At 43.5% G+C, this 23,731-nt stretch overlaps 1 protein-coding gene across 1 annotated transcript in view; it reads right to left on the reverse strand.

Moving 5' to 3' along the window:
* Positions 1-23,731, reverse strand: part of LOC139367701 (intermediate filament family orphan 2-like) — a 31,650-nt gene that overhangs the window by 6,762 nt on the left and 1,157 nt on the right. Inside the window, exons 2-3 of the mRNA XM_071105995.1 lie at positions 2,239-2,299; positions 536-634 (exon numbers count right to left, since the gene is read on the reverse strand). Coding sequence (XP_070962096.1) covers positions 536-634; positions 2,239-2,299 — 160 coding nt within the window. The remainder of the gene's footprint in view (positions 1-535; positions 635-2,238; positions 2,300-23,731) is intronic.

Consider the following 23,731-nt stretch of genomic DNA (forward strand, 5'->3'; position numbering starts at 1 on the left):
CCTGTCTGTCTGTCGGCCTGTCTGTTGGCCTGTTTGTCATTCTCTCGCTCGGTGTCTGTTTGTCCGTCTGTCCGTTGGTCCAACCGTCCATCTGTCTGCCTTTCTGTGCAACTAACTTAGCTCCCACCATTTCCAAAGGAATTTCTTGGCCTCAGTGTTCAAGGGAGAGTGTCTATGTGATGTATGATAAAATGTGTTGTGAGCATTCTGACTGCCAGGCTATACAGCTGAGAGTGGCCACATGCATCAGTAACAGAACAGATGGGGGGATGGATGAAATTAAATATACGTTGGTTGAGTGGTAATAAATGAGTGTAATGAAAAAATATATATAAACAGTGTCAAAAAGTTTTATTAAAGCAACTTACAGCAAGTTCAACCAGTCCGCACAATTTAAAGTTGGTTGGGTGTTTCTAGTTTAAATGAAGCACACACACTATTAAGTGATTACTTTGTACTTACCATTTTACCATGCCATTTCTGTGTAAATAGGAGAATAAGGGATGGTAAATAAAGCCTCAGCATCATTACTTACATTATCGGTCATGAGGCTCTTGAAGACCCCCAGCTCTGTATTGAGTCTCTCCACCTTGTCAGTGAGCTCCCCCTGAACCACCTCAGACTCCTGGGCACTCTGGAGAGGGCAGACCATGGAACACACAGCCAGATCACACTCTACATCTAATCTACTGACACACCACGGCTCAATATCAAATCAAATGTATTTATGAAGCCCTTTTTACATCAGCAGATGTAACAAAGATCTATACAGAAACCCAGCCTAAAACAGCAAGCAATGCAGATGTAGAAGCAAAATAAACTCTTACACGTTTATGAATAACCATGCACTAATTCTACACCTCTGAAGGAGTTCATTCCATGTTTATCCCTTGTTTTCATTTTGAAAATGTGTCTTAAAACATCTTGAAAACATTACAATTAAATTCCTATTGCAACAGTGTCCCTTTCTCAAGAAAAAGTCTGCATAACATGTTGAAAAGTCATTTTATTACTCTACAATCCACTATTTTGATGCATCACAGAAACAATGTCAAAGTGGATTGAGTTCTGGGTTTTGGGCCAAGAGCTCCAATAAAAGTCATCTGGAATTCTGCTAGCGGGAAACAGTTGAAACATAGCTAGTCAGTGTGAGTCAGTGCTATTGGCTTTTTAAATGTGTTATATGAGTAACGTGTTTCAGTCTTTAGGGGTTATAAGACACAGTAACACACCAAGCATTGGTTCCCACTGACTAACATGTACACAGCGGGACTAAAGCATCTGAACGCAACCTGTCCCCACCCATATCTATTTTCTATCATGAACTTTCCCATTCTGTTTTTGTAAAACAACATTCAGACACACAGTACACATTTTAGTGATTTAGCAGGCACTCTTATACTGAGCAACTTACAGTAGTGAGTGGATACATTTCCTCCATACGAGTCCCCCGTGGGAATCAAACCCACAAACATGGCGTTGCAAGCACCCTGCTCTACCAACTGAGCCACACGGGATACATATGTCAGAGGCATCCGAAGATAACAAGTTATCACAGTTCCTGAATAGGTAACTTACTGGCAGTCATGCAAAACACCCACAAACATGACACAGAGTAGAGCTGTTCCTGCATCGGGTCCAAAAAGTTGGAGGACAATCAGACCCAGACCTGAACAGACCCTATCATAAAAAAAAGAGGGACCAGGACACGAATGGACCCAAGAACAATCAGACATAGACCCGTCTAGACCAGACCAAATTTAGACCTGAGTGACATTTAAAACAAATATATTATCCAAGTTGCTCTTCTGGGTTAACGAAAAGGTCTTTATATTTTGGCTAGGCCTTCTATAAATAAATAAATCCCTTATTAGCGTAAAATAAATATGCTATATTCTATGCAGAGCCGTGGTCGGGTCCACTCGGGTCTATAGTTACATAAATCCAAGACCCGATGACAATCAAACTGGACCCAACCCGGGCCTGAGGGAAAGTTCGAATTTTTAAGCTGGGTATTTGGCTTCAGGTGGAAAATGGATTGTCCCTTTATGGACAATGCCTTTTGAACTTTGGATTTGAAAGGAAATGACTGGTATAAGAAATATGTTGGAAACTCCCTTTAGTCCAGCCCACGCCTAGATACTTCAGGAGAAAAGACACAGTACTGGGATGCAGTGAGCTAGAAGAGGGAGTGCGGTGTGGGTATGATGATTTAAGATGGCAGAGATGAGCTCTCACCTCCTGAAGTGTCTCCACCATGGCCTCCATCTGCTGGCGCTTAGACAGCTCCTCCTCCCATCTGGAACACATCACACACAGGCACACACAGACACACGTTTTTTTTTACTATCCTTGTAGGGACCAAACAATTTATTCCCATTCAACATCATTTTTCCCCTAACCCCAATTCTAACCTTAACCCTAATTGTAACAATAACTCTACCCTAAAATAGCCTTTTTCCTTGTGGGGACCAGCAAAATACCAGAAGTCCTCACACAGATAGTAAAACTAAAAACACACAGGCAGAGTTGCAAAGAAAAAGCCATATCTCAGACTGGCCAACAAAAATATTAAGATGGGCAAAAGAACACAGACGCTGGACAGAGGAACTCTGCCTAGAAGACCAGCATCCTGGAGTCACCTCTTCACTGTTGATGTTGAGACTGGTGTTTTGCGGGTACTATTTAAAGAAACTGCCAGTTGAGGACTTGTGAGGCGTCTGTTTCTCAAACTAGACACAATAATGTACTTGTCCACTTGCTCAGTTGTGCACTGGGGCCTCCCACTCCTCTTTCTATTCTGTTTAGAGCCAGTTTGCGCTGTTCTGTGAAGGGAGTAGTACACAGCGTTGTACAAGATCTTCAGTTTCTTAGCTATTTCTTGCATGGCATAGACTTCATTTTTCAGAATAAGAATAGAGTTTCAGAACAAAGTGCTTTGTTTCTGGACATCTTTAAGTCTGTAATCGAACCCACAAATGCTGATGCTCCAGATACTCAACTAGTCTAAAGAAAGACAGTTTTATTTCTTCTTTAATTAACACAACTGCTAACATAATTGAAAAAGGGTTTTCTAATGATCAGACTTTTAAAATAATAAACTTGGATTAGCTAACACAACGTGCCATTGGAACACAGGAGTGATGGTTGCTGATAATGGGCCTACGTAGATATTCCATAAAACATTTGTAGCCGTTTCCAGCTTCAATAGTCTTTTACAACATGAACAATGTCTACACTGTATTTCTGATCAATTTGATGTTATTTTAATGGACAAAAAAGCTATTTTTCTTTCTAAGTGACCCCAAACTTTTGAACGGTAGTGAGTGCTTTTATATCAGTCTAAGCCCTGTATGGACAGTGATGACAGCAGCTTAATTAGACTTAGAGAGAGATAAAAGCCTTTAGGGTCACTAAGCAAATATCATTGGACTGTTCTATATGCTATAACCATTTACCACCCTGTGGGCAAAGATTACTTACAGCGATTGGGAGAATAAAAGTGAAAAGGTGTGGTTAGTTGAACTGTATCTGCTCAGTTACCCAATGCCAACGTTTGATTCAATGTTCTTAAACATTTTATTTGAATGTTTCAACATAATGCCCTCATAAACGTCACTTGCTAGACATTCATCCTTGGATACTCAGACAAATAGAGAACAGTGGCTCTCTTTCGAGGAATGCTACAAAGTGGACAAGGAAAAGAGCACAATCTCACTGACAACACTATTGACTCAATGGCCGAACAATACTTTGAAGCATCAGGAGAGGAGTTGCCGCTGCCACATATGCTAATGACACAAGAATAGCCAAGAATCACCTATTGATTCAATTACATCAGTGTGTTGTTACAGTCTAAAATGGACTTCAGATTATCTCTCTCTCTTTGTCATTTACACATCAGTTAGGTTTAATCTATGGCCAAGAAATAATTCTATATCAGATTATATACACAGACCTTTATCAGTTTAATAATGACTTGTCCTTCTGGAGAGCAGAGCCATAGTTAGATAGCTGTTTACTCTGTTAATACGTATATAGTCAGACTGTGACTGAGATTCACCCCTGTATCGTCTTACTCTTCGCTTCCCGAGGCTCCTGACCAAAACTGAAAAACCTTGGGGCTAAATTTAGAGGATGTACAGTATCTAATCCAAAAGCACCAAGGCTGTTTTTAACTTGTCAACCTGGAATTGCTTACTTATACATGCCATTTAGCAGACAATTTTTTTCCAAAGCGACTTAATATCACACATTCATACATTTTTATATGGGTGGCCCAAGAGGGTATTTAACCCACAATCCTGGCGTTGCAAGCGCTATGCTCTACCAACTGAGCTATACAGTTCCACCATGCTAATTTAGCAGAGGCTTTTTGACTTCAATGGTACAGTTTCATATACCATCTTCAAAGAAAGTGTTACTATAAACACAAAATTAAGCTAATAGTTCTCTTTTTGGTCTTCAAAGTTGCCTTTGGGGATTTCATGCTAGAGGGTACTTTTTTTGCCAGCAGATTTGGTCAGTTAAAACAATGTTCTGCTCCAGGCTACTGATTTTCAAAGGTATAAAAAAAAGACAGGAAGGCTTGACGAACTGGAGCAATGAAAGGGGATGTCATTGTCTAGAAAAAGCAGCTCCTTATAACTTAGAGCCGTATTGTTTTACTGCCACCCATCCACTCCCTCTTCCTTAGTATGTAAGCTAGCTTGGTCAAAACTGTAGTTCAAAAAAGGTACAAGCTTCAGCACAAGCTAAGCTGATATGACAATCAGAAACATTCATTATCAAAGTAGATGGAACGTGATATAAAGCATTCTACTGATAGAATATTCCGGACAGATCTCTTTTCTCCTTTTAATGTACTTGGTGACTCACAAAGACACCAAAATAGGATAGGGGTTGAATTAAGAAGTGCACTCTCCATCTCTCTCTCTGCTGAACGGCTTGGGGCAGGGAGCAGAGGGGGGTGGTTACACAGGCAGACAACAATCCCATTAGGAGGCAGGTCCTTGTGCCAGGATGCAGTGCTGGCTAGACTCCCCTGACAGTGGCAAAACAACAACACACCCATCCCTAATACCACCATCCATGGATAAGGATGGGACATTGGTGGGTTAGAATGGTGAAGGTCACTCTTAAAGCCACAATCTGTAATATTTCCATTCGCTAATTGATAATTTCAACCAATAAAATATAGGCTACACCTTTTTGGAGAAATATGGGATTATTCCGAGGAAGCAGTCAGAGTTTGTATGGGGTGTTATAGTAACCAGGTCAGAGGTCCCTATGTGGTCCCTGATCAGGGTCTCGTTCATTAGGGATACATTTTTAAACAGAGTGAAATGGGGTGAAACACAGAGTGAAACATTCCAATTCAGTTGCTTGAAAGTGTTGAGGCCATTTGAATCCTGATGAATATCAACAAGCTTCATTCATTTTTTAAAATTCAAGGGTACCACATCAAGTGTAAAACCCTTTGAACCTGAAATTCACTGGTCACAGGCTGCCAATTCCACTCCAATGCCCTTTTTTTCAAATAATAAGTTGCTGACCATACAAACCTAATATTGGTAGCAGTCATAACAACACTTTGTAATCCAGGTCAGCTCATTCTTTCAGTGTTCTTTCTTTTTAAAACACAGCCTTCTCTAGTTTCTGAAACAATAGGCCCTTGTTAAAGCCTCAAAGTTAACGAGTGGAACACACCATAACTCTGAAGTACATGTGGCCCCAAAACTTCAAGCAATCAAATGCGAATGAAGCCCTAGTTAATAAATGAATAAATATATGCCATTTAGAAATCATGTTCAGTTTGGCACGTCATATGACAATGGTTTGATAGCCCATACAGTTATGTCAGAAATTAGATTGATGAATGCCCATGATGTATAATAGCTAGTATTCCACAATCCAGGTTTATGAATTGGACCTTTATCCTGGTTACTCTTATTGACGGGTGCTTTGAGAGAAATCGACCATGAACACTCATTGGTAAATTAGGTTTGAATTGTCAGAAGCACACAGAAGGAAAATAAGATGCCCCTCTTTCATAATATCTTAAGTTTTTACCGTCGAGGACCAACTTGCAAACAAATGTTTTATTTCATACTTTTAAGTGCTGTCCTCTGGGAATACAATGTACATCTTGTTGTAGGTCTAAATGTTTTTACCCAAATAAATTATATTCAATTCAACGTGGTTAATCCACCTCAGTGTGTCTGTGTCTCTCTAATAAATATATATTATTTGAAATATAAACATGTGCATTACATTGGTATGGGAATTATTATCATTTATTATCATAATGCATACTTGCTTAATTAGATGTGCATGCAATTAATGCATATATCTATTACCCAAGGAGACAAGGACAATACCAGCCGGACAAACCTTCCCCTAACCCGGACGACGCTGGACCAATTGTGTGTCACCTTATTGATCCCAGGATCAAGCCTGGGTCTGTAGTGATGCCTCAAGCACTGCAGTGCCTTAGACCGCTGCACCACACGGGAGGCAACTCTAGATTTCGGACATACTCATATTATTATTAGATTTCTTCCGCACACTCTAGTGCTTAAACGAGCTAAGCTATTAACACAAAACCAACTTCCAAATTTGTGGACTGCCCCAACTTAGATTGTATGATCATTTTGGGGTTGTTGAGCATTTATACTTTTTGTACTACACCAATATTTAAAAGTGCCATAGACTTACAGTTCCTTCAGAAAGTATTCACACCCCTTGACTTTTAACACATTAAGTTGTGTTATATTTCAAATGGATTGAGATTTGGTGTCACAGGCCTACACACAATACCCCATAATGTCAAAGTGTGATTATGTTTTTAGAAATTTGTACAAATTAATAAAATAATAAAAAGCTGAAATGTCTTCAGTCAATATGTATTCAATCCCTTTGTTATGGCTAGCCTAAATAAGTTCAGGAGTAAAAATGTGCTTAACAAGTCACATAATAAGTTGCACGGACACTGTGTGCAATAATAGTGTTTAAGATGATTTTTTAATGACTATCTCATCTCTGTACCCCACACAATTATCTGTAATTGTAATACAGATTCAACCACAAAGACCAGGGAGGTTTTCCAAGGCCTCGCAAAGAAAGGCACCTATTGGCAGACGGGTAGAAATAACAAAGCAGACATTGAATATCCCTTTGCGCATGGTGAAGTTATGAATTACACTTTGGATGGTGTATTAATACACCCAGTCACTACAAAGATAAAGGTGTCCTTCCTAACTCAGTTGCCGGAGAGGAAGGAATTTCACCATGGTGACTTTAAAACAGTTACAGAGTTTAATGGCTGTGATAGGAGAAAACTGAGGATGGAGCAACAACATTGTAGTTACTCCACAATATTAACCCAAATGACAGAGTGAAAAGAAGGAAGCCGGTACAAAATATAAATATCCAAAAAAATGCATCCTGTTTGCAATAAGGAACTAAAGTAAAACTGCAAAAAATGTGGCAAAGAAATTAACTTCATGTCATGAATACAAAGTGTGATGTTTGAGGCAAATCCAACACAACACATCACTGAGCACCACTCTTCATATTTTCAAGCATGGTGGTGGCTGCATCATGTTATGGCTATGCTTGTCATCGGAAGGACAAGGGAGTTTTTTTAGGATAAAAATAAACTGAATAAAGCTCAAGCACAGGCAAAATCCAAGACGAAAACCTGGTTCAGTCTGCTTTCCAACAGACACTGGGAGACAAATTCACCTTTCAGCAGGACAATAACCTACAACAGGTGAAAGCTTTGATCCCTTACGGATGTCACTTGTTAAATCCACTTCATTCAGTGTAGATAAAGGGGAAGAAACAGGTTAAATAAGGATTTTTAAGACTTGAGACAATTGAGACATTGATTGTGTATGTGTGCCATTCAGAGTATGAATGTGCAAGACAAAATATTTAAGTGCCTTTGAATGGGGTATGGTAGGACATCCAGCCAACTTGACAAAGGACAACTCACCAAAAGTCATTCTTAAACCGTTTAAGCTATCCTAACTTCCAATTCTTAAACACTTTGATCAACTATATCTATAAATATTTGCATAAATAATTATCATCACGCCTGCTCCCGCTTCCCCTCTCTGGCACTCGAGGGCACCAGGCTGCCCTTCATCACACACATCTGTCACCATCATTACGCGCATCAGCACTCATTGGACTCACCTGGACTCCATTACCTTGTTTATTGCCCCTCCCATCTTTCTGTTCCTCATTTAGATCAGTGTCAGCATTATTGTTGTTTTGTTTTCCCCTGTCCAGACCCTCTCTGTATTCTGTTCCTATCCATGTCCTATAACTGTTCATTCCCTGTACTTCATGTTCAGGCTATCCGAACTTTAAATTCTTTCAAACGTTTATCAACTATAACTATATAAACGTGCTTAAATTAGCATAAAACAACCCACCAATAGTAACTCTTCAACCATTCAAGCTAGAGACACCAAACCTTTTACATGTTCAGACCATCCTATCAATCGATTGATCGTTCACAAGCACACCATTTTTCTAGTTGTATATTGTTGTTGTTGTTTTCTACTTTAGCACACCGAGTGTAGTTATTTTCCATTGCTAATTGATTTGCATGTGGCGGCTTCATGCCCAGTAATTGGTCCATGTACAGAGAATGTGTAGAGAGTGTTCTTCATTGTAGTCTCAGACACGCGAGGTACTAATTACATAACCTTTTTTGTAGTATCCTACTATGTTCCATGTGCTTATGTACATTCCTCCACTAGTTCTTTAGCTATAATCTGCATGCTAGCGACATCGGAGAATTGCTAGTTTCCACTGCTAACGCTGCCTCCTTTGAAGTTGCAGTCTTGGCCCTTCGGCCTGTGTAGCCATCTGCCCTGCCCCGTTGTGGAGCTTTTCAATTACTGTTTCCTATGTAAATCAATGGTGCATTTAAATCTGTCACTAACCATGTTTCCATCCACAGTTTTTTTGCAAGTAAAGTCATACAGTATAAAAATAAAAAACACGACCGTTGTGATGGAAACAGGTAGTTTCGGTACAATTTTATAAATGCAGGTAGGTCATTTGTTCGTTCGACATGTTGGGATCTTTTTGTGTCAGTAAAATTAATCATGCGAGAAATGGTGGTGTAAACTCCTTTATGCGCAAATATTGATATAATAACTATCATATTTAAATAAACTTGATGATATGGTGCGTGGTCCTCCCACTATGACTCTGGAAACCATTCAGTTTATTAGGCTACAGAAATAAGTTATGATGAACTTCACAGGGTGGTTAAAGTGCACGTTGATCATGATGCTTTCTAATAAATATCCAGGGTCTTATTCTGGTGACATGCTGATCGATGCTTGACTGCCTTTTTGACAAAAAAATATATTCTCGCTCATCCATAATAACCTTTCCTGTACACTAGCCTACCAGCAAAACCTACCCGCACTGTATCTGCTAGCTGGAGCACACGTGCCAAGACCAGAGTAGGCACGTTTGCTGTTTAACACAACCATTTTTGTGAGTTGAAAATGTGATGGAAACACATTGAACTTTAGATTTTTATTTGGTACATGAAAACTTATGCGAAAAAAGTCATTTTTGTGTGCACTAGGTCATCACACTCATTTTTTATCCGCAACAAGTCTGCTGGGTAGAAAATGCACATTTTCTTTGTGGATTTTGAATATTCACATGAAAATTTGACGCCAATTGGATAGAAACCTAGCTGTTGTCAATGTGACTTATTTACTGTTATAGCAGTTTATTTTGTTACTTCATTGTAATATTGTTTAATGCTATATCCTGATATTATATTTTAGTTCACTAATCATTTCTCTTTATTCTGCACTTTCAGAAACCACACACACACGCACACTTAAAACCCCTGTGAGTAGAATTGTCATTAAACATAACTGGAGTTGCTAACATCTTTCTTACTAAAGATGTCAGCTTATGTATGACTTGCAACATTTCAATCAAATGTATTTATAAATCCCTTTTTACATCAGCAGATGTTACAAAGTGCTTATACAGAAACCCAGCCTAAAACCCTAAACAGAAAGCAATGCAGATGTAGAAGCACGGTTGCTAGGAAAAACTCACTAGAAAAGGCAGGAACCTAGGAAGAAACCTAGAGAGGAACCAGGCTCTGAGGGTTGGCCAGTCCTCTTCTGGCTGTGCCGGGTGAGGATAAGAGTACATGGCCATTCCAGACTCCCACTTATCAATAAGAACATACTTTTGTGACAGTTTAGAATTGTGATTTTGTGAAGAATCATTGTGATTCACTTCCTTCAGTATTTCTTAAAACTTGAGGGTTAATAGTAGATGTGGCACTGCTCTTTCAATTAATTTATTATTTTGCCATGGTAATTAATGTAAAACTTTGCAACAAATATGAATAATATCCTGGAAGCAAAATCATTAACTGCCTGACACAGCTAAAAAAAACATTCCTCAACTTTACATGCCTAAAAATGGCATGATCACATCGTCTGATTTTGGGAAGGTGGTAACAGTGAGGACAGAATTTCTCTAGGATGAGAATCTTTGCTGTGTGATTTCCTGAGGATTAACTGTGAAAACTGATGAGGCGAACACCATTGTTTCTCTATAAACACTGTAGAGGTAGACCACTGTATTACCTAATATTTATTACCTAATATATTCATATGCCACTGGCAGTTTTCTAGCGCAAGTATTCCCAAACTGGGGTACGCGCAACGCCGTCAGGGGTATGCCAAATAAAAATGTGATTCACATTAAAAAATATATATACTGCTCAAAAAATAAAGGGAACACTAAAATAACACATCCTAGATCTGAATGAATGAAATATTCTTATTAAATACGTTTTTCTTTACATAGTTGAATGTGCTGACAACAAAATCACACAAAAATTATCAATGGAAATCAAATTTATCAACCCATGGAGGTCTGGATTTGGAGTCACACTCAAAATTAAAGTGGAAAACCACACTACAGGCTGATCCAACTTTGATGTAATGTCCTTAAAACAAGTCAAAATGCGGCTCAGTAGTGTGTGTGGCCCCCACGTGCCTGTATGACCTCCCTACAATGCCTGGGCATGCTCCTGATGAGGTGGCGGATGGTCTCCTGAGGGATCTCCTCCCAGACCTGGACTAAAGCATCCGCCAACTCCTGGACAGTCTGTGGTGCAACGTGGCGTTGGTGGATGGAGCGAGACATGATGTCCCAGGTGTGCTCAATTGGATTCAGGTCTGGGGAACAGGCAGGCCAGTCCATAGCATCAATGCCTTCCTCTTGCAGGAACTGCTGCCACACTCCAGCCACATGAGGTCTAGCATTGTCTTGCATTAGGAGGAACCCAGGGCCAACCGCACCAGCATATGGTCTCACAAGGGGTCTGAGGATCTCATCTCGGTATCTAATGGCTGTTTCTGACCGTTTGAGCAGACACATGCACATTTGTGGCCTGCTGGAGGTCATTTTGCAGGGCTCTGGCAGTGCTCCTCCTGCTTCTCCTTGCACAAAGGCGGCGGTAGCGGTCCTGCTGCTGGGTTGTTGCCCTCCTACGGCCTCCTCCATGTCTCCTGATGTACTGGCCTGTCTCCTGGTAGCGCCTCCATGCTCTGGACACTACGCTGACAGACACAGAAAACCTTCTTGCCACAGCTCGCATTGATGTGCCATCTTGGATGAGCTGTACTACCTGAGCCACTTGTGTGGGTTGTAGACTCCGTCTCATGCTACCACTAGAGTGAAAGCACCGCCAGCATTCAAAAGTGACCAAAACATCAGCCAGGAAGCATAGGAACTGAGAAGTGGTCTGTGGTCACCACCTGCAGAACCACTCCTTTATTGGGGGTGTCTTGCTAATTGCCTATAATTTCCACCTGTTGTCTATTCCATTTGCACAACAGCATGTGAAATTTATTGTCAATCAGTGTTGCTTCCTAAGTGGACAGTTTGATTTCACAGAAGTGTGATTGACTTGGAGTTACATTGTGTTGTTTAAGTGTTCCCTTTATTTTTTTAAGCAGTGTATATATATAGATATGTATTTTTTTTTCTCTTTTCTTTTTTTTCTTCATATTTTCAAACAGTACATTTATATTTTCCAACAGGGCTATAAATTTGGGTGAGTTTTTTTTCTCGCCTGAGTAGCATTGTTTCACTGTCAAAATGGCACCAAAAGAAATGGCAGCAGTTTTACGGCGCCCAACCTACGGCAATTGCTCGGCCTCTGACCACGAGGCACTACAGAGGGTAGTGTGTACGGCCCGGTACATCACTGGGGCTAAGCTGCCTGCCATCCAGGACCTCTACACCAGGCGATGTCAGAGGAAGGCCCTAAAAATTGTCAAAGACCCCAGCCACCCCAGTCATAGACTGTTCTCTCTACTATCGCATGGCAAGCGGTACCGGAGTGCCAAGTCTCGGACAAAAAGGCTTCTCAACAGTTTTTACCCCCAAGCCATAAGACTCCTGAACAGGTCATCAAATGGCTACCCGGACTATTTGCATTGTGTGCCTCCCCCCAACCCCTCTTTTTACGCTGCTGCTACTCACTGTTTATCATTTATGCATAGTCAATTTAACTATACATTCATGTACATACTACCTCAATTGGGCCGACCAACCAGTGCTCCCGTACATTGGCTAACCGGGCGGCAGGGTAGCCTAGTGGTTAAAGCGTTGGTCTAGTAACCGAAAGGTTGCAATTTCAAATCCCCAAGCTCACAAGGAACAAATCTGTCGTTCTGCCCTGAACAGGCAGTTAACCCACTGTTCCTAGGCCGTCATTGAAAATAAGAATTTGTTCTTAACTGACTTGCCTAGTTAAATAAAGGTCAAATAAAATAAATATCTGCATTGCTTCCCGCCAACCCCTCTTTTACGCTACTGCTACTCTCTTTCCATCATATATGCATAGTCACATATATGCATAGTAACCATATCTACATGTACATACTACCTCAATCAGCCTGACTAACCGGTATCTGTATGTAGCCTCGCTACTTTTATAGCCTCGCTACTGAATATAGCCTGTCTATTTACTGTTGTTTTTATTTCTTTACTTACCTATTGTTCACCTAATACCTTTTTTGCACTATTGGTTAGAGCCTGTAAGTAAGCATTTCACTGTAAGGTCTACCTACACCTGTTGTATTCGGCATTTGATTCGATTTGAAAATAAAATGAAACCATCTAGTGTTCAGCGAAATAACAATGTAAAATACAGGTAGCCTAGTCAAAGAATTAACATCCAATCACATTAACCGTTACTCTCTCGCAGGAATTCCACCAAGTCCGTATGTAGCCAAACATAGCTGCTGCTCATTCCGTTTTCTCTAAAATTGATAAATGGTAAAAAAAAGTAAGGCCCGCATCCAGAGACACATACCAGCTCTACTGGTAGTACTGCTACTGCTATCAGTACTACACCTGCACCTGTCGACGACACAAGATGTTCTGCATCCATAGAGACACATACCAGCTCTACTGGTAGTACTGCTACTACCAGCAGTACTACACCTGCACCTGTCCACGACACAAGATGTTCTGCTTCCATAGAGACACATACCAGCTCTACTGGTACTACTGCTACTGCTATCAGTACTACACCTGCACCTGTCGACGACACAAGATGTTCTGCTTCCATAGAGACACATACCAGCTCTACTGGTACTACTGCTACTACCAGCAGTACTACACCTGCACCTGTCCACGACACAAGATGTTCTGCTTCCATAGAGACACATACCAGCTCTACTGGTACTACTGCTACTACCAGCAGTACTACACCTGCACCTGTCCACGACACAAGATGTTCTGCTTCCATAGAGACACATACCAGCTCTACTGGTAGTACTGCTACTACCAGCAGTACTACACCTGCACCTGTCCACGACACAAGATGTTCTGCTTCCATAGAGACACATACCAGCTCTACTGGTAGTACTGCTACTGCTATCAGTACTACACCTGCACCTGTCCACGACACAAGATGTTCTGCTTCCATAGAGACACATACCAGCTCTACTGGTAGTACTGCTACTACCAGCAGTACTACACCTGCACCTGTCCACGACACAAGATGTTCTGCTTCCATAGAGACACATACCAGCTCTACTGGTACTACTGCTACTGCTATCAGTACTACACCTGCACCTGTCCACGACACAAGATGTTCTGCTTCCATAGAGACACATACCAGCTCTACTGGTAGTACTGCTACTACCAGCAGTACTACACCTGCACCTGTCCACGACACAAGATGTTCTGCTTCCATAGAGACACATACCAGCTCTACTGGTAGTACTGCTACTACCAGCAGTACTACACCTGCACCTGTCCACGACACAAGATGTTCTGCTTCCATAGAGACACATACCAGCTCTACTGGTAGTACTGCTACTACCAGCAGTACTACACCTGCACCTGTCCACGACACAAGATGTTCTGCTTCCATAGAGACACATACCAGCTCTACTGGTAGTACTGCTACTACCAGCAGTACTACACCTGCACCTGTCCACGACACAAGATGTTCTGCTTCCATAGAGACACATACCAGCTCTACTGGTAGTACTGCTACTACCAGCAGTACTACACCTGCACCTGTCCACGACACAAGATGTTCTGCTTCCATAGAGACACATACCAGCTCTACTGGTAGTACTGCTACTACCAGCAGTACTACACCTGCACCTGTCGACGACACAAGATGTTCTGCTTCCATAGAGACACATACCAGCTCTACTGGTAGTACTGCTACTACCAGCAGTACTACACCTGCACCTGTCCACGACACAAGATGTTCTGCTTCCATAGAGACACATACCAGCTCTACTGGTAGTACTGCTACTACCAGCAGTACTACACCTGCACCTGTCCACGACACAAGATGTTCTGCTTCCATAGAGACACATACCAGCTCTACTGGTAGTACTGCTACTACCAGCAGTACTACACCTGCACCTGTCCACGACACAAGATGTTCTGCTTCCATAGAGACACATACCAGCTCTACTGGTAGTACTGCTACTACCAGCAGTACTACACCTGCACCTGTCCACGACACAAGATGTTCTGCTTCCATAGAGACACATACCAGCTCTACTGGTAGTACTGCTACTACCAGCAGTACTACACCTGCACCTGTCCACGACACAAGATGTTCTGCTTCCATAGAGACACATACCAGCTCTACTGGTAGTACTGCTACTACCAGCAGTACTACACCTGCACCTGTCCACGACACAAGATGTTCTGCTTCCATAGAGACACATACCAGCTCTACTGGTAGTACTGCTACTACCAGCAGTACTACACCTGCACCTGTCCACGACACAAGATGTTCTGCTTCCATAGAGACACATACCAGCTCTACTGGTAGTACTGCTACTACCAGCAGTACTACACCTGCACCTGTCCACGACACAAGATGTTCTGCTTCCATAGAGACACATACCAGCTCTACTGGTAGTACTGCTACAACCAGCAGTACTACACCTGCACCTGTCCACGACACAAGATGTTCTGCTTCCATAGAGACACATACCAGCTCTACTGGTAGTACTGCTACAACCAGCAGTACTACACCTGCACCTGTCCACGACACAAGATGTTCTGCTTCCATAGAGACACATACCAGCTCTACTGGTAGTACTGCTACAACCAGCAGTACTACACCTGCACCTGTCCACGACACAAGATGTTCTGCTTCCATAGAGACACATACCAGCTCTACTGGTAGTACTGCTACAACCAGCAGTACTACACCTGCACCTGTCCACGACACAAGATGTTCTGCTTCCATAGAGACACATACCAGCTCTACTGGTAGTACTGCTACTACCAGCAGTACTACACCTGCACCTGTCGACAACACAAGATGTTCTGCTTCCATAGAGACACATACCAGCTCTACTGGTAGTACTGCTACTACCAGCAGTACTACACCTGCACCTGTCCACGACACAAGATGTTCTGCTTCCATAGAGACACATACCAGCTCTACTGGTAGTACTGCTACTACCAGCAGTACTACACCTGCACCTGTCCACGACACAAGATGTTCTGCTTCCATAGAGACACATACCAGCTCTACTGGTAGTACTGCTACTACCAGCAGTACTACACCTGCACCTGTCCACGACACAAGATGTTCTGCTTCCATAGAGACACATACCAGCTCTACTGGTAGTACTGCTACAACCAGCAGTACTACACCTGCACCTGTCCACGACACAAGATGTTCTGCTTCCATAGAGACACATACCAGCTCTACTGGTAGTACTGCTACTACCAGCAGTACTACACCTGCACCTGTCCACGACACAAGATGTTCTGCTTCCATAGAGACACATACCAGCTCTACTGGTAGTACTGCTACTACCAGCAGTACTACACCTGCACCTGTCCACGACACAAGATGTTCTGCTTCCATAGAGACACATACCAGCTCTACTGGTAGTACTGCTACAACCAGCAGTACTACACCTGCACCTGTCCACGACACAAGATGTTCTGCTTCCATAGAGACACATACCAGCTCTACTGGTAGTACTGCTACAACCAGCAGTACTACACCTGCACCTGTCCACGACACAAGATGTTCTGCTTCCATAGAGACACATACCAGCTCTACTGGTAGTACTGCTACTACCAGCAGTACTACACCTGCACCTGTCCACGACACAAGATGTTCTGCTTCCATAGAGACACATACCAGCTCTACTGGTAGTACTGCTACTACCAGCAGTACTACACCTGCACCTGTCCACGACACAAGATGTTCTGCTTCCATAGAGACACATACCAGCTCTACTGGTAGTACTGCTACTACCAGCAGTACTACACCTGCACCTGTCCACGACACAAGATGTTCTGCTTCCATAGAGACACATACCAGCTCTACTGGTAGTACTGCTACAACCAGCAGTACTACACCTGCACCTGTCCACGACACAAGATGTTCTGCTTCCATAGAGACACATACCAGCTCTACTGGTAGTACTGCTACTACCAGCAGTACTACACCTGCACCTGTCCACGACACAAGATGTTCTGCTTCCATAGAGACACATACCAGCTCTACTGGTAGTACTGCTACTACCAGCAGTACTACACCTGCACCTGTCCACGACACAAGATGTTCTGCTTCCATAGAGACACATACCAGCTCTACTGGTAGTGCTGCTACTACCAGCAGTACTACACCTGCACCTGTCCACGACACAAGATGTTCTGCTTCCATAGAGACACATACCAGCTCTACTGGTAGTACTGCTACAACCAGCAGTACTACACCTGCACCTGTCCACGACACAAGATGTTCTGCTTCCATAGAGACACATACCAGCTCTACTGGTAGTACTGCTACTACCAGCAGTACTACACCTGCACCTGTCCACGACACAAGATGTTCTGCTTCCATAGAGACACATACCAGCTCTACTGGTAGTACTGCTACAACCAGCAGTACTACACCTGCACCTGTCCACGACACAAGATGTTCTGCTTCCATAGAGACACATACCAGCTCTACTGGTAGTACTGCTACAACCAGCAGTACTACACCTGCACCTGTCCACGACACAAGATGTTCTGCTTCCATAGAGACACATACCAGCTCTACTGGTAGTACTGCTACAACCAGCAGTACTACACCTGCACCTGTCCACGACACAAGATGTTCTGCTTCCATAGAGACACATACCAGCTCTACTGGTAGTACTGCTACTACCAGCAGTACTACACCTGCACCTGTCCACGACACAAGATGTTCTGCTTCCATAGAGACACATACCAGCTCTACTGGTAGTACTGCTACAACCAGCAGTACTACACCTGCACCTGTCCACGACACAAGATGTTCTGCTTCCATAGAGACACATACCAGCTCTACTGGTAGTACTGCTACTACCAGCAGTACTACACCTGCACCTGTCCACGACACAAGATGTTCTGCTTCCATAGAGACACATACCAGCTCTACTGGTAGTACTGCTACTACCAGCAGTACTACACCTGCACCTGTCCACGACACAAGATGTTCTGCTTCCATAGAGACACATACCAGCTCTACTGGTAGTACTGCTACTACCAGCAGTACTACACCTGCACCTGTCCACGACACAAGATGTTCTGCTTCCATAGAGACACATACCAGCTCTACTGGTAGTACTGCTACAACCAGCAGTACTACACCTGCACCTGTCCACGACACAAGATGTTCTGCTTCCATAGAGACACATACCAGCTCTACTGGTAGTACTGCTACTACCAGCAGTACTACACCTGCACCTGTCCACGACACAAGATGTTCTGCTTCCATAGAGACACATACCAGCTCTACTGGTAGTACTGCTACTACCAGCAGTACTACACCTGCACCTGTCCACGACACAAGATGTTCTGCTTCCATAGAGACACATACCAGCTCTACTGGTAGTACTGCTACTACCAGCAGTACTACACCTGCACCTGTCCACGACACAAGATGTTCTGCTTCCATAGAGACACATACCAGCTCTACTGGTAGTACTGCTACAACCAGCAGTACTACACCTGCACCTGTCCACGACACAAGATGTTCTGCTTCCATAGAGACACATACCAGCTCTACTGGTAGTACTGCTACTACCAGCAGTACTACACCTGCACCTGTCCACGACACAAGATGTTCTGCTTCCATAGAGACACATACCAGCTCTACTGGTAGTACTGCTACAACCAGCAGTACTACACCTGCACCTGTCCACGACACAAGATGTTCTGCTTCCATAGAGACACATACCAGCTCTACTGGTAGTACTGCTACAACCAGCAGTACTACACCTGCACCTGTCCACGACACAAGATGTTCTGCTTCCATAGAGACACATACCAGCTCTACTGGTAGTACTGCTACAACCAGCAGTACTACACCTGCACCTGTCCACGACACAAGATGTTCTGCTTCCATAGAGACACATACCAGCTCTACTGGTAGTACTGCTACTACCAGCAGTACTACACCTGCACCTGTCCACGACACAAGATGTTCTGCTTCCATAGAGACACATACCAGCTCTACTGGTAGTACTGCTACTACCAGCAGTACTACACCTGCACCTGTCCACGACACAAGATGTTCTGCTTCCATAGAGACACATACCAGCTCTACTGGTAGTACTGCTACTACCAGCAGTACTACACCTGCACCTGTCCACGACACAAGATGTTCTGCTTCCATAGAGACACATACCAGCTCTACTGGTAGTACTGCTACTACCAGCAGTACTACACCTGCACCTGTCCACGACACAAGATGTTCTGCTTCCATAGAGACACATACCAGCTCTACTGGTAGTACTGCTACTACCGGCAGTACTACACCTGCACCTGTCCACGACACAAGATGTTCTGCTTCCATAGAGACACATACCAGCTCTACTGGTAGTACTGCTACTACCAGCAGTACTACACCTGCACCTGTCCACGACACAAGATGTTCTGCTTCCATAGAGACACATACCAGCTCTACTGGTAGTACTGCTACTACCAGCAGTACTACACCTGCACCTGTCCACGACACAAGATGTTCTGCTTCCATAGAGACACATACCAGCTCTACTGGTAGTACTGCTACTACCAGCAGTACTACACCTGCACCTGTCCACGACACAAGATGTTCTGCTTCCATAGAGACACATACCAGCTCTACTGGTAGTACTGCTACTACCAGCAGTACTACACCTGCACCTGTCCACGACACAAGATGTTCTGCTTCCATAGAGACACATACCAGCTCTACTGGTAGTACTGCTACTACCGGCAGTACTACACCTGCACCTGTCCACGACACAAGATGTTCTGCTTCCATAGAGACACATACCAGCTCTACTGGTAGTACTGCTACTACCAGCAGTACTACACCTGCACCTGTCCACGACACAAGATGTTCTGCTTCCATAGAGACACATACCAGCTCTACTGGTAGTACTGCTACTACCAGCAGTACTACACCTGCACCTGTCCACGACACAAGATGTTCTGCTTCCATAGAGACACATACCAGCTCTACTGGTAGTACTGCTACTACCAGCAGTACTACACCTGCACCTGTCCACGACACAAGATGTTCTGCTTCCATAGAGACACATACCAGCTCTACTGGTAGTACTGCTACTACCAGCAGTACTACACCTGCACCTGTCCACGACACAAGATGTTCTGCTTCCATAGAGACACATACCAGCTCTACTGGTAGTACTGCTACTACCAGCAGTACTACACCTGCACCTGTCCACGACACAAGATGTTCTGCTTCCATAGAGACACATACCAGCTCTACTGGTAGTACTGCTACTACCAGCAGTACTACACCTGCACCTGTCCACGACACAAGATGTTCTGCTTCCATAGAGACACATACCAGCTCTACTGGTAGTACTGCTACTACCAGCAGTACTACACCTGCACCTGTCCACGACACAAGATGTTCTGCTTCCATAGAGACACATACCAGCTCTACTGGTAGTACTGCTACTACCAGCAGTACTACACCTGCACCTGTCCACGACACAAGATGTTCTGCTTCCATAGAGACACATACCAGCTCTACTGGTAGTACTGCTACTACCAGCAGTACTACACCTGCACCTGTCCACGACACAAGATGTTCTGCTTCCATAGAGACACATACCAGCTCTACTGGTAGTACTGCTACTACCAGCAGTACTACACCTGCACCTGTCCACGACACAAGATGTTCTGCTTCCATAGAGACACATACCAGCTCTACTGGTAGTACTGCTACTACCAGCAGTACTACACCTGCACCTGTCCACGACACAAGATGTTCTGCTTCCATAGAGACACATACCAGCTCTACTGGTAGTACTGCTACTACCAGCAGTACTACACCTGCACCTGTCCACGACACAAGATGTTCTGCTTCCATAGAGACACATACCAGCTCTACTGGTAGTACTGCTACTACCAGCAGTACTACACCTGCACCTGTCCACGACACAAGATGTTCTGCTTCCATAGAGACACATACCAGCTCTACTGGTAGTACTGCTACTACCAGCAGTACTACACCTGCACCTGTCCACGACACAAGATGTTCTGCTTCCATAGAGACACATACCAGCTCTACTGGTAGTACTGCTACTACCAGCAGTACTACACCTGCACCTGTCCACGACACAAGATGTTCTGCTTCCATAGAGACACATACCAGCTCTACTGGTAGTACTGCTACTACCAGCAGTACTACACCTGCACCTGTCCACGACACAAGATGTTCTGCTTCCATAGAGACACATACCAGCTCTACTGGTAGTACTGCTACTACCAGCAGTACTACACCTGCACCTGTCCACGACACAAGATGTTCTGCTTCCATAGAGACACATACCAGCTCTACTGGTAGTACTGCTACTACCAGCAGTACTACACCTGCACCTGTCAACAACACAAGATGTTCTGCTTCCATAGAGACACATACCAGCTCTACTGGTAGTACTGCTACTACCAGCAGTACTACACCTGCACCTGTCCACGACACAAGATGTTCTGCTTCCATAGAGACACATACCAGCTCTACTGGTAGTACTGCTACTACCAGCAGTACTACACCTGCACCTGTCCACGACACAAGATGTTCTGCTTCCACAAGCACATCCAATGCTTCAGTAATGCCACGGATATGACTGGGACAATGCTGGGGGGAAAGGCAAAAACAAAACAATACAGACAATGACTTTATCAAACAACACTGTTTCAAGCCGCATCGGTGACATGGCAGGAGATGTTTTGAAAGAATTACTGCTTCACATACAAGCCAGTGAATTCTATGCATTACAGCTGGATGAGTCAACAGACATGGCGGGCCTGGCACAGCTACTGGTATATGTCCGTTACATTTATGGTTGTCAATTAAGGAAGACATTCTCTTCTGCAAACCACTGGAAACCAGGACAACAGGAGAGGATATTTTTTAAAGTGCTGGACAGCTTTGTGACATCAAATGGACTTTGGTGGTCAAGATGCGTTGGTATCTGTACTGATGGCGCAAAAGCCATGAGAGGGAGACATAGTGGAGTGGTAACGCGCGTGAAAGCAGTTTCTCCCGATGCCACTTGGGTACACTGCAGCATCCACCGAGAGGCTCTTGCTGCCAAGGGAATGCCTGACAGCTTGAAAAATGTTTTGGACACTACAGGGAAAATGGTTAACTTTGTTAAAGGAAGGCCCCTGAACTCTCGTGTATTTTCTGTACTTTGTAATGATATGGGCAGCGACCATGTAACGCTTTTACAACATACGCTGGTTATCAAGGGGCAAAGTATTGACATTTTTTTTTTAAATTGAGAGACGAGCTTAAAGTTATTTTACTGACTATAATTTTAACGTGTCTGACCGCTTGCATGATGACGAGTTTCTCACATGACTGGCCTATCAGGGTGATGTTTTTTTCTCGTCTGAATGATCTGAATCTTGGATTACAGGGACTCTCCGCAACTATATTCAATGTACGGGACAAAATTGAGGCTATGATTAAGAAGTTGGAGCTCTTCTATGTCTGCATTAACAAGGACAACACACAGGTCTTTCCATCATTGTATGATTTTTTGTGTGCAAATGAACTCAAGCTTACGGACAATGTCAAATGTTATATAGTGAAGCACCTCAGTGAGTTGGGTGCGCAATTACACAGGTACTTTGTCAAAACGGATGACACAAACAACTGGACTCGTTATCCCTTTCATGCCCTGCCTCCAGTCCACTTACCGATATCTGAACAAGAGAACCTCATAGAAATTGCAACAAGCGGTTCTGTGAAAAGTGAATTTAATCAGAAGCTACTGCCAGATTTCTGTATTGGGCTGTGCTCGGAGTATCCTGCTTGGCAAATCGTGCTGTTAAGACACTGATGCCCTTTGCAACCATGTGCTTATGTGAGAGTGGATTCTCGGTGCTCTTGTCCTATAAGAGCTCTTTGTCACTTCCCACGAGCCAGGTTGTGACAAACTCACACTCATTCTTATGTTTAATTAATGTATCGTATAGTGTGTGTGTGTGTGGCAGGCTTACAATGATGGCAAAAAAACAAAATTTGAGAGTGCGCTGACCCCGGTGCTAGAGGGGGTACAGCTGGAGGTTAAATGTTTGAAGGGGTACAGGACTATAAAAAGTTTGGGAAACACTGTTCTAGTACATTGTGATGTAATGGCGTGGGTAAGAAATGACAGATTCAACCCTTAGAGGCACTAGTCATTACTGTTCAAAACTGAGTGTAGAAACACTCAAGTTACAAAAGTTACAGCTGGAGTGGGCTGGAAGGGTCTTCAACCTCTTGACAAGATCACTAGGTGTTGTAAGGTAACAACCGGCCTTATTTCAGAAAGCAAAGAACATCCTGCACTTCACTCTCACAAATCCCTTGCACCCATAACAATTAGACACACTTACATTGGATTCCTGACAGTGCCATCTCACTTCTGACACCAGTGTAGCGAATTCAAAGGGTAGCCCAACCAGAACTTGAACCTGGGTCCCTGCGACCATCAGCCTAACACCTTAAGCATTAGATCAAGGGGCTGCATCTTCTGAACACAATGTTTCTAGAATTTGTATGTTAATATAATGCAACCAAGAACTTGTCAACAACCTATCAACAACTTCTCACCAAGTTCAACAAGGTCAACGAGTTCCTCAACAATCTGTCAAATAAGTAAAA

This window comes from Oncorhynchus clarkii, chromosome 16 (assembly GCF_045791955.1).
Source record: "Oncorhynchus clarkii lewisi isolate Uvic-CL-2024 chromosome 16, UVic_Ocla_1.0, whole genome shotgun sequence".
Classification (NCBI taxonomy): Eukaryota; Metazoa; Chordata; class Actinopteri; order Salmoniformes; family Salmonidae; genus Oncorhynchus; species Oncorhynchus clarkii.